General features: G+C 40.9%; 1 protein-coding gene across 3 annotated transcripts in view; it reads right to left on the reverse strand.

Annotated features, from left to right (window-relative positions):
* The window catches only part of VCAN (versican), a 131,757-nt gene that overhangs the window by 30,634 nt on the left and 89,411 nt on the right, over nucleotides 1–11,712 (reverse strand). For 2 of the 3 annotated variants that reach the window (XM_081213448.1, XM_081213449.1), the window contains exons 9-11: nucleotides 11,471–11,584; nucleotides 9,595–9,708; nucleotides 5,787–5,834 (exon numbers count right to left, since the gene is read on the reverse strand). In XM_081213448.1, coding sequence (XP_081069574.1) covers nucleotides 5,787–5,834; nucleotides 9,595–9,708; nucleotides 11,471–11,584 — 276 coding nt within the window. The remainder of the gene's footprint in view (nucleotides 1–5,786; nucleotides 5,835–9,594; nucleotides 9,709–11,470; nucleotides 11,585–11,712) is intronic. The other variant, XM_081213450.1, reaches the window with a different exon arrangement.

Genomic DNA, 11,712 nt, shown 5'->3' on the forward strand with positions numbered 1-11,712 from the left:
GGAAATTCTACACCAGATGCCAGATACCACATTCCACGTGGAATTGCAAAAAAAAGAAAAAAGGAACGACCTCATCTGTGTCATTTAACGGCTTAAAAGACAGTGATATCATTTTAACATTTCATAGGAATATAGACAGCATAAATGAAGCTGCAAGCCCTGCACACACTTGGGCGTCTGATCCACTTTAATTCCTTTAGCAAAACTATACCCTATGCTTGGTAGTTAAAGGTCACTTATTCCCCCCATTAACCATTGTTGAGTGATACAGTTTTAAACATACAGGGCTGGGAGGGGTTTCCTGCACTCACACTCCATGACTAAACAAGCTCTAATCACAGCTAATGATCAAAACCCATTGTAATATCATTCAGACAACATGATTCACTGAGCAGAGATTAGCTGAGGATAGTCAGATTTACCCAAGTAATGTACATCTCAGTGAAGCCAGTGGCAAAGTTTCCATTGATTTAATTCATTCAGACTGTGCAAATAGATTTTGAAGTAGATAAAGGCAGAGGCACAGCTTTCAGATTTAACTGTAAAGAAAATTCATTCCTGATTCCTAACACTTTGAAAATGGAGACCCAAGGAAGTTGACTTCCATAATAAAAATGATGCATGAAGACTATTGTCAGCTAATACTCAAAAACACTGCAGCCCACACCCTGACAAAGTTAGTCATGACTATGAGTCAAGACAAGTGACATGGGCCAGCAAGCTGTACTTTTTCACATCTCCACATGTCTTCCTGATGCACATGTAAAGTGGTGTGTGTGTGTGTGTGTGTGTGTGTGTCTGTTGGTCTGTGTGTGTGTATATAAATAATGTTTGTATCAAGTGGGTAAGGGAAGCAAAATCCCATCTAGAGCCGAGGGGACATGTCTTGGTTTTTTCTTGGAGGTTTTTCTTTTCTCACTCCTCCCACAACGAAAAAGAAAAACCACTTTGCTGAATTTTCTCATATTTCCCTCTGCTATTTCTTTGTTATGATCACCATTTCCTCTCTTCCACACCACATAGACACACAATGCCCTGGGTATGTCCAGGGTGGAGGGTGTGAAGTCGCACTGTTGCCTCTTGAGGGGGGAAAGCCCCACACTGAGAAACTGTAGGATAATTTCTCCTCTCCACAGAGAAATTCAGTGCATTGTCTGCCCCTGCCCAACTCCACCCTATTCCCCAACATCTCTGCCCACACACAGGATGGAGATTAATATTGAGAAACTACACATGTGTCAGATTTGGCCCCTCTTTCCCCCTATCTTATCATGCTGTGTTCGAATGTTTGAAGCACTTCCTACACACAAGCCCTAAAATCAGAAATGAGCTGAGTGGGCAGAATTATTATTATTTTTAAGCAACAGGTCACACTATGGGAGGGGCAATGGCTTTGTTCACCTCCTTTGTCATGTAAAAAAAGAAAAGATGCCCCCAGTTCTCAGTTGTCTGTATGTGAAAAGGGAAGACACATGAATATAATACACATGGTTGCACACGTAGTTTGGTTCTAAATCTCATTGAAAGCAATGGGATTCGAGTCAGCTGCAACTGATTTGTTCCACTGGTTTCATGAATAACTTTAGTTGGACTGGGCCTGTGTGCTAGGTTTTAACATTGCAACAGGACACACAAGTTATAACTAGTGAGAAAGAAAAATTAGATCCAGGTGGATTTCTGGCCCTAATATGGAAGGGTTTTGTGTTTTTTCCCATAGCCTTCATAAAATAAAATAAAAAACATTATTTGCGTTTTTCATTTTGGCAATGCGGTCTTTAAGAACTGATGACTGAAAATAGCCATGGAAAAAAATAACTGTTGTTGTGCATGTTGTTGTGCAGTTCACAGATGCAAAGCTGGAGTACTACCTCAACAGAGATTAAGACCAGCCAAACAATAATAAAAAGGCCCCTGGAGGGGACCTTTTTAAATATATTAAATAAATTTAAGGGACTATTTTCTGAAGGCAGCTGTAAAACTGAAACATAAAATAATGAAATGCACGTTGTCTATCTTCACGTGACGGATGGTCCCGATAAGAACACACAGTAGAAAAGCGTTTGCATCAGCCTGTAATTCAATTTTGCTAAAGGGAAGCAAACATGAAGCTTGGCAACGTAGCACATTTTAATGGCTTCGTGTCAATTACACTGCCAGCACCGCAGAATCCCAGAGTGGAGCTGACAAGTGGCATAAAATTCCACTGCTGCTTTGGGTTGTGCCTGAGCCCTTTGCAGATGTGCTTTTTTAAAAACCATGCCCTGGGGCGGAGGGATGGTTCAAATCCAGTGAGGATTTACATTGAGAAAAAGAGTTCCATTCTAGCCTACTTCCTGACATAAGCAGGGAGAAGGGATATTTGGATATTTGTGGATGTTTCAACATATAACTTTCTACCAGCATTCCAAAATGGTACAGTCTCACTGCATCTTCTTTCCACAAGGTTGCACTCTACTAAATTCTGCCCACTGAAATGGATGTACCCAAGTTAACCATGTCCTTCCATTTGAATGGGTTTATTCGGAGCAGGACTGACATTAGTTACAACACATAGGATGGTGCTAATGTGAGGTCCGTATACAAAAAGAGGTCTTAGGACTTTTTAAGTACCAAAGAGCCTGTTATACTAGATAATCCATGAAATTTCCTGAATCAGTGAATAATTTAAATACAAATAATAATAATCCAATGTGACCCATGTGCATAGAGACGCTTCCTTTTACAACATTCTAGGCATTCATAGTTAAAATGTATTATATTAGAACTGAAATTCAGCTTGGCATGTTTATGGTGTTTTAAAAGCTGTTTCACTAAACCCAGGAGTCATTATAGTGCAGCAGTTCATTTTTATTTATGGAGTTTTATATATTCACATCATCTCTTTACGATAACTTCAGCATGGATATTATTCTTCAGACGTATCTAAGTTATACTGTCTAGAGATTCTGAGCAGAGTTGCTTTAAAAAAAATATTTTAGAGCTGTTGGCTTGTTTTTAACTGGTGCAATAATCATTTGACTATAACCCTTGTCTTGTTTTAGAAGTCCTCTGAAAATGCGAGAAAAGCAAAGTCTGAACCACAATTGCTATCAAAGTCAGTGGGGTATAGTAGATAAAGCATTGGACTTAGATTGAGACCTAGGTTCAAATTGCCTTAGCCATGAAGTTTACTGGCAAGTCACTTTTTAGCCTACTTTACCTTAAAGGGTTGTTTTTAGGATAAAAACGGTATTACTTCATGGATGCATCTCTGATGTCCTTTGGGGAAACATGGAATACAAAATGTGGTAGGTAATGGGTAATTCCATTAACATGTCAACCTGCAGACCCATTTTTTAATTTCCATATATAATTAACATGTTCTGTATCATTTGAAAGATAATTTCCCAAAGTTTCATGATCTGGCAACAATTTTTCAAAATGACATTTTACACATGAGTAAAACAACCTGAAGCATGACATGCAAGATTACTCAGAATTTCTCTCTTTCTTTTTTTTAAAGTTTGGTTAAATACCTCTCTAAGAAAATAGAGAATTGGTTGATGATCCATCATTGCAGTGATATGGTTTTGCTTTTCATTTGGTGAAATGACAATAAATTTTATGTTGGGGGGGAATTCAGATGAGTTTAGGTCAGTAAAACGTATGTTACTTGACCATGTTATGTTAGTCACAAAAACACATACTTTTATTCCCTCAACAAAAGAAAAGAAACATACATGTTTTGCGTTTTTCTCTTCTTTGAGGTTCTTAACATTAATAAAATGTGGTAAGATATTAACTGAAATGTTCTTTACATGCAACATTTTTGTGACCAACCTACCACCACTATTATGCATAAATGTTGCCATGTGTGTCATTTAAACCTCTTTCTAGGACTGTCATATTTTCTTCCCTAAGAATTTAATCATTATTAAGGGAGAAATCCTATGCACAAGGAACTGCCATAAAGCAAGCTGGTGCAAATTAAGCTGTAGCAAAGTTACATGAGATCCAAATTCTGGTGGAATCTACACACATATTAAAAACGCTATGAAAATGCTTTTTCAAAAAACATTTTGAAAAATACATTGAATTTGGCATAGCTCACTGTCACCATCTAGTGTCACATTTGCATATTGCACTTTACAAAACATTTAAAATGTCCTATTTGCAGCTGTATAGCTGAGTCCTCTGTTCAACAGCATGGCTGCTGCTGCTGCTCTGCCTAAGCCTGGTAGAAGGAAAACGAGCCTTTAAAATAGTGTTATGCAGCAGGCTGCCAGGTCACATGGCTGAACTGAGCAGGCATGACATGCAGCCTAAGTCCCTCCCCCCCTCCCGTTCCTGCCACCCCCCTGGAATGCCCCTTTTCGGGGGCTTACATTGGCCTTGGTTCAGCCAGCTGAGTCCCAGCTGAGCAAGTTGCACTTCTGTATCTTTCACTGAGCTAGGGACTTAATGTTGATCTGCTGCACCCTAAGTTGCCTATTCCAGCAGATCTTGCCAGGGCCTATTATATGTACCATCAGCATAGATCATCTTACACAATTTTACAAAAGGAGACAAGTGGTACAATCAAGAGGCTTACAGTCTGAAAGATCAGTCAAGCAAGGGAAGGTAGATATATCTTATTGCTTTTAGAAGAAAGGTAATATAATCATGTGCATAATATATATTTAGGAATCAGACACCCTTATTAGGTTAATTAGAAGCACCTATGGTTTTTAGAAAAGTGCAGAAATATTTGGCTACTAGATTCCTCACTGCCACCCCCTTTCTTGAAGCAGGCAAAAGCTTCTCCCGGTTTCCCCTCAGATGCATCAAGGAGGTAGATCTGTCTTAAATGGCTCTCGCTAGGTAGGTTCATCCAGAGCAGAGGTGGAGGACAGTTTTGGCACCACAGGCCAAAGTTGATGTCAAAATCCCTTCTGCTCCCATCAGAGTGAGACTGGGCTTAAAAGGGAAGAAGAAGCCTTTGGGAGTCCCCTTTAAGCAAGACTGTAGGCGGGGGGACTCCCAAAGGCTTTTGGAAGCATTTGCAAGCCTCCCTCCCATTAACATTGCAGTGAGATTGGACTTAACAGGGAAGGGAGAAAGAGCCTTTGGGAGTCTCCATCTCACTCTTTAAGATCGCAGGAAGATCAGGTTTAAAAGGGAGCGGTTGAGTTTGGGCACGTCTCCAGGTTGGAAACTGTAAGGCCCCTTGTTCTCACATCTAAAGGTATTTAAATGGGACTTGGGTTAGACAACCCTTCAAATAAAGGATGCTTTCAAATAGAGGACTGTCTGCTATAAAGGAAGGCGCATGGCCACTCTAATCCCACTTTCCTGTCTACATGTTGTGCCCAGTTAAGCTGCCTGAAGAGTCCTGCTGCCAAGCAGGGTCCTGTGCAGACAAGCTCTAACTCCCCAAGATGGCTTCACTTCAGGGCCTGAGACGAAGTGGGTTTAGCAAACATATAAAGCAAAAGCTTGTAAATCTAATTTAGTCAAATGGCTTTCAGAAGTGGCATTGCTTCCCCCAGTCCTTCTCAGCTGTGGGAACTGAGCTAGAAGCTATTTCCAAATAGAAATGCTTCTTTCCTTCCCAAACTACAATGACTTCCAGAACTGAGCCTGTGGGGAGGGACAAGAGCAATCACAAACATTTGGACAGGGAACGAACTCCTTTATAAAACGGAGCACTTTTGCTAACAAAGAAATCATTTATTTTCCTTAGGAAAAGGAGGAAGAAAAGAAAAGAGGAGGAAGGGGGAAAGAAACCATCTCTGGCTATACTGCCCCAAGGAGGGTTGTCTACTCACAATTGCATCTGCGCAGTTTTGGCAGCAGGTTCACATGCACATCTGCATCTGGTAAACAGTGCAACGAAGGTTCAATTTTACTTAATGTTTTTATATATGTAAAAAAGACTTTATATAACACAGTAAGGCTGAGTTGTACTGCCAGGAAGAAATGGCACCAAAAGCAAAACCTGAGCTATAGGAGCAGAGTGCAAGAGAAGAAGAAGATGATGACAGAGGTGAAGGCAAAGACAAAGGAAGACCATAGTTTAAAGCACGCCTTCTACTTTGTTCCAATGGTCTTGGAATAAATATGCTGATTGTGTTGCATTTCTTCAAAATAGCCACCCAATTAAAAAAGTCAAACGCCAGTGTTAGATGCCGCCAAACCCAAAAGCAACATACACAATCTAGTCACACACCTCCATCTACCCACACATATACAACCTCAGCCACACACATCAATATCCCACATTTGCACTGTCATTTTAAACTCCCCTCACCATCATTTGCCCTTTTTCTCATCCCATCCCTATCTGTGGTAGTTAGGGAGGGAAATGAGAATGGAACCTTTATCTAAGAGCAATTGCAAGGGACAAGCCGTATTTTCCCATGTATAAGACTAGATTTTTTTCCTAAACAACAATGTCCAAAATTTTGGGGCATCTTATACATGGGGGCCATCTCCCCCCATTTTCTTAAATTGGAGGCCCCCCAAATAAGGGGCGTCTTATAGACGGAAAAATACGGTAATTTTCATAAGGTGGCAGCATGAAGGAAGGGGAAAAACATTTTCCCCCTGCTGTCACCCAACCATCTCTCTACAAAAACTTTCCTCCCCATACAGTAATCAGGCTAAGAAGTAAGCTCCTGTTCATTTAATGGGATCTTTTTTAAGAAGCTGGACTGCCACAGGGCTGAGAGAGGCTCTGGCCCTCTGGTAGCTCACCCCCCGTTTTACAATCTGATCTGGCAATGAACACACTGAATCCAGTGTTAGTTGCAAATAGACGGGGAACAGTATTCAGACAGCTTTTTCACAGATGAGGTCTACCTATGGGGAAAGGCTGCAGCTCAGTGATAGAACATCTGCTTTGCATGAAGAAGGTCCCAGGTTCAATCTTCAACATTTATAGAAAGGGCTGGGAGGGACCCCTGCCTGAAACCTCAGAGGGCTACTACCAGTCATTATAGATAATATTAAGCTAGCTGGACCAACAGCCTGACTCAATATAAGGCAGCTTCCACAATCTTGGGTTTCTCTGCCTATTGGAAGAGGTGAAGGAAGTGAAAGCAGTCAAATAGCAGTGAATCTTGATGTTTCCATATTTCAGTTCTTCCATCTCTTCCACTGTGACAACCAGGATTCACTGGCTAATGTCCCTTTCTTGGCCCTCATGTTCCCCCGCTAAGCTGATACTGACAGAGAAAATATAAACACTGGCTGAATGCCAACTGCCCTGCATACAATTACCTTATCTTCTTGGTACAACAAAAAGGTCACCTACATCTTCTCTAATATTAGTTCAAATGTTCGCAAGCACTCAGAAATCCATTTGGCAAACGATTGTTTTTACAAGCCAATAACTAGTTCTAGGAAATAACAGAATCATTCACTCATGCCCTTTCGTGGCATAGGAATGCATGGTTCTGTACTTTTTGGCTTTGCTTTAGATCTAATGAAATCAGGTTCATTGACATGTAATCAAAACTGCTTTCCAGACAGCGGTCCACATTTTCTTCCCCCATTGTCTGGTAGAATGGGCAGGGGGTAGGGGCTGCCAATGAATGCCTTCCTGCGATCTCAAACCACTGCAGGACTTTCTGTGGAGGAAATTTAAATTCCAGAGTTGACTGAGCTGAGGTCTGTTTCAGACTGACAAACGAGGAAATGTTCACATTAAGCATTTCAAATACACTCTCCCTGGTTGGTCATAAAGCACAACTTAAAGCTGCCATGAACTTCAGACTATTTCAGCGTTAAGGATTTGTTGCGGGAAGATATTTTCAGAAATATCCTTCTGCTCTAAAAACATGGGTCAAATTCTTGTATTAAAGAGGAGATTTCAGGAGACTTTCCCAGCCTATGCCAGACTACTGCAAAACTGAAATATAATGAGTGCTGGACCTAGTCCTATGCCTGAGGCTTCAACATTAACAAAACAAAAGCAAAAAAAAAAAGTCCCTTCAGGCTCATGGAATATTTTTAAAGCACTTGCAAATTCACAGTCTTTCGCCCAGTAGGCTTACGATGAAAGGCAATCCTGAAACATGCCAATGTTTATGTAATTATGCCTGGAAGACACTCTTGCTCTAGCTGTGAGTGAATCCAGTCAGAGCAAGATGGGGGGGGGATGGTATTTTCCTACATGTGAGGGTGAACGTAAAGGGGTAAAACCCACAACTATTAAAACCTTCAGCTCATTTTTCATCCTGGAAATTTCCCTATTACCTTTGGACAGGCCCGAACCCATGCTGGAAGATTCGTGTTTATTCTGTAATACCACCTTTACAAATGAAGGGCAGGGAGGTAATGTTAAAAGAGTGCTGGAAAGCCCACAGCAACACTACGTAATTAACTTCTCCGTAGGGCCATTACGTTAGCCTGCTTGACCAGAAGACCCAGACACAAAAGGAAAGAAAAACATGGTGTCACCTTGAGAAAGGCTTGTTGAGTTTGTTAAGGACTCTCTCAGGTCTGCAGTGTTGGGTGTATTACCATCACTGTGCTTATCTTGTAAATGGCAGAAATGTCATATACCTTTTGAATTTCATGGCTGTTAGATTCCACTGTTTACTTTTCTCTCTCTACACCAGGAAAATCTGTAACCCTCTGGATGTTTTGGGCTCCATCTACCATCAGCCCCAAACTGCATGGCAAATGGTCATGGATGATGGGAACTGTAGTCTAGCAACACCTGGAAGGCCACAGGCCTCCAATCCCTGGGTTGGTGAACCTAAGGTCCCCTACATGGTGCTGAAGAACAACTGCATCATCTCTGCCCACTTGCCATACTGGCAGGGCATGAATCTTTCTTGGTTCATGGGAGTGAAGTGTTTCTCCACTGATATGATCTGAAGGACCTCATGTTTCCTGTCTTAATTCAAGCAGAACATTTCTAAAATCAATTCACATCACAATTCTATACATGCATTTAAAGGCCCATAGAATTCAGTATGTTTATTACCCAACAAAGTGGGTGCAGGATTGCAGGGATTATGGGAATTGTAGTCCAACAATATCTGGGCACCCACAGGAGTCTCCCCTTCCCCCCAAAAAAAACCTCTACACCTGTGTAAACACACACAGAGAAGAAGAGACTTGCCAACTGAGGATAAGATTTATCTGATGAAGAGGCTTTGGTCCACAAAGTTATGTAACAATAAATTCTTTTTTGTATTTTCTGTAGCAGACTAATGCAGTTACCTTTCTGGAATCTGGAATAGCATCGTCCAGGGACAGATTAAAGAACACAAATTAAAGAACCATATCCCAAACTTAAAACTTCATTTTTTAAACATCACTCTTGAAGTCAAATGTTGGAAACATAAGATGACAAACTAAAATCAAGCTGAGAGGATTAATTTTCTACCTCAGTAAAAGAGACTACAGCAATTCCCACCCCCCACCCCCCAGTTATGACTATTTTCAGCAGGAAGGAGAAAGAAAGCAAAGCAACACAAGCGAAAGAAAATAAAAGCAAAGACAAATAATTATCCATTAATTGCCCCCACCCTCCCAATAGAGGCCTGATTTGTTAGCAAATTTGCATATTTGATTCCATTGTAAGCACAGTGGAGTTAACTATAAATTTCAAACTGAACTCACCTTTTTCACAAAGAGCCCCAACATAGCTTGGAAGACAAAGGCAAGTAAACGTATTGATGCCATCAATGCATGTGGCTCCATTTCTGCAAGGGCTGGATTGACATTCATCAATGTCTGCCCAAGAAAATGAAACAGATATTTAGAATGAGGTATTGTCCTCACTTGCAATGTAAAAGAAAGTTTATATGTATTAATAATGTCAAATAAATAATGTACCTAAATTGATTTCAGATATCACAATGCATAAGGACCTAACAATTTTCTTCAACATTTGCACACAGAGTTCAGCAGCATTTACATCTCAGAATTTGCAGAACAATTCTAAACAAAATATACACACACACTGCATGACCACTGGGTCTGTAACCTGCATCATCAGTTTCTACCTCTCAGAACTTGTAGTAGTAATAGTAGTAGTGGTGGTAGTAGTAGTAGTAATTTACTTTACTCATCTGGCTGGGCAGCTCCGAACAGAATATTAAAAACACGATAAAACATCAGTCATTAAAAACTTCCCTAAAGAGGACTGACTTCAGATGTCTTCTAAACGTCAGATAGTTGTTTATTTCCTTGATATCTGATGGGAGGGCGTTCCACAGGGTGGGTGCCACTACCAAGAAGGCCCTCTGCCTGGTTCCCTGTAGCCTCACTTCTTGCAGGGAGGGAACCGCCAGGAGGCCCTTGGAGCTGGATCTCAGTGTCGGGGCTGAACAATGGGGTTGAACGATTCTCTCTCTTTTTTTTTGAACCCTCAGAATACCTTTGTGATGTATCCAACTTATTCTAACTTGGGACCATGGAAGACTGAACTCCTATTAGGCTGCAATGGCTGCATTTCACATTACTTCGGTAGACACTGGCATCTGTTCCTACTGCCCTTGCCCTTTCATCTCCTGGTGGTCATAAAAACCACCTCTCCTGGTGGTCATAAAAACTCCAAACAATAGGGGTTGTGTCCGGTGAAGGTGGTCCTGTGTCGCCCAATATATTATTGGGGTTGCTCCAACCCTCCAAAACAGATTGAGGGCACATGCAGCAAGAGGAGAGGGAGGAGAAGTTCCGTTGCACAACCAGAATTCCTTGTACAGTTGGGACAACTTCATTGGATACAAACATAGGAATCCCAGAGAAATTGGCTAATCCAAGAACAGTAGGCTAACTGTTTACAGAGTCCATCATCACAAAGAGTCTTGCCATTACCACAACTGTTTTTGTCTTCATGCAATGTGACTGGCCTAATGAATCAATCAAATAAATAAATAAAAAAGCAAATTCATTAATTCATTCAGTGAATATGCTCATACTTCTGCCACTCAGTTTCTTTTTAACTTCTCTTTAGCACATGTAGCGGTCTTACCTCCAATGTGCTACTAATCTGAAATCTGAACTGGAAGAACTTTCAACAGGCTATTAGCAGCATTCAAACATTTGAGGCAGTTATTCTTCCTCATCTATTTATAAACACCAGATATTGCCATTCATAAATATTTCTACAGGTTTTGCATGTGTATAAATTGCAGTTGATCATCCTAGTAGATCTCACAGAGATTTGCTGCCTGGTGTTCAAGTTTGTATACAAACTACCACATAAGAAAGCATACGGAATAAGGCACATTTTGCTGGTGTACTGGATACAAATTCCCATCTTCCCGTTGGCTTTTGTCCACTCAGCACAGTAGATTGGCACATGAAAATTTACTCCCATACACAAACTGCATTTGCGGATTGGACCGAAAATGGACAAAGTTGGTAAGCAAGCAAGAGTTCGTCTTGCTTGCTTACATCAGTCTGAGTCTTCTGGTACTACAATACCATGCCCTGTTTTGCACATTGAATAATCAGATAATCAAATACCAACAAAGACTTTGCTTCTTACCTACTTCACACTGGTCACCACTGAAACCCGGCATACAAGTGCAGATGTAGAAAGTGTCACGTGGATAACAAGTTCCCCCATGCTGGCATGGATTACTCTTGCATGGCTCTTGGCCTGTAAAGTGAGTTCATGGAAAATTGCTATATTTTGCTAAAATTGCTTGTTGGGTGCTGACTCTCTTTCAGCAGAAAGACATTTCCTACTTTTCAGCTGGTTCTGTCAGATTTGCTATAGTTGCAGAT

Source organism: Podarcis bocagei, assembly GCF_964188305.1.
Source record: "Podarcis bocagei genome assembly, chromosome: 11".
NCBI lineage: Eukaryota > Metazoa > Chordata > Lepidosauria > Squamata > Lacertidae > Podarcis > Podarcis bocagei.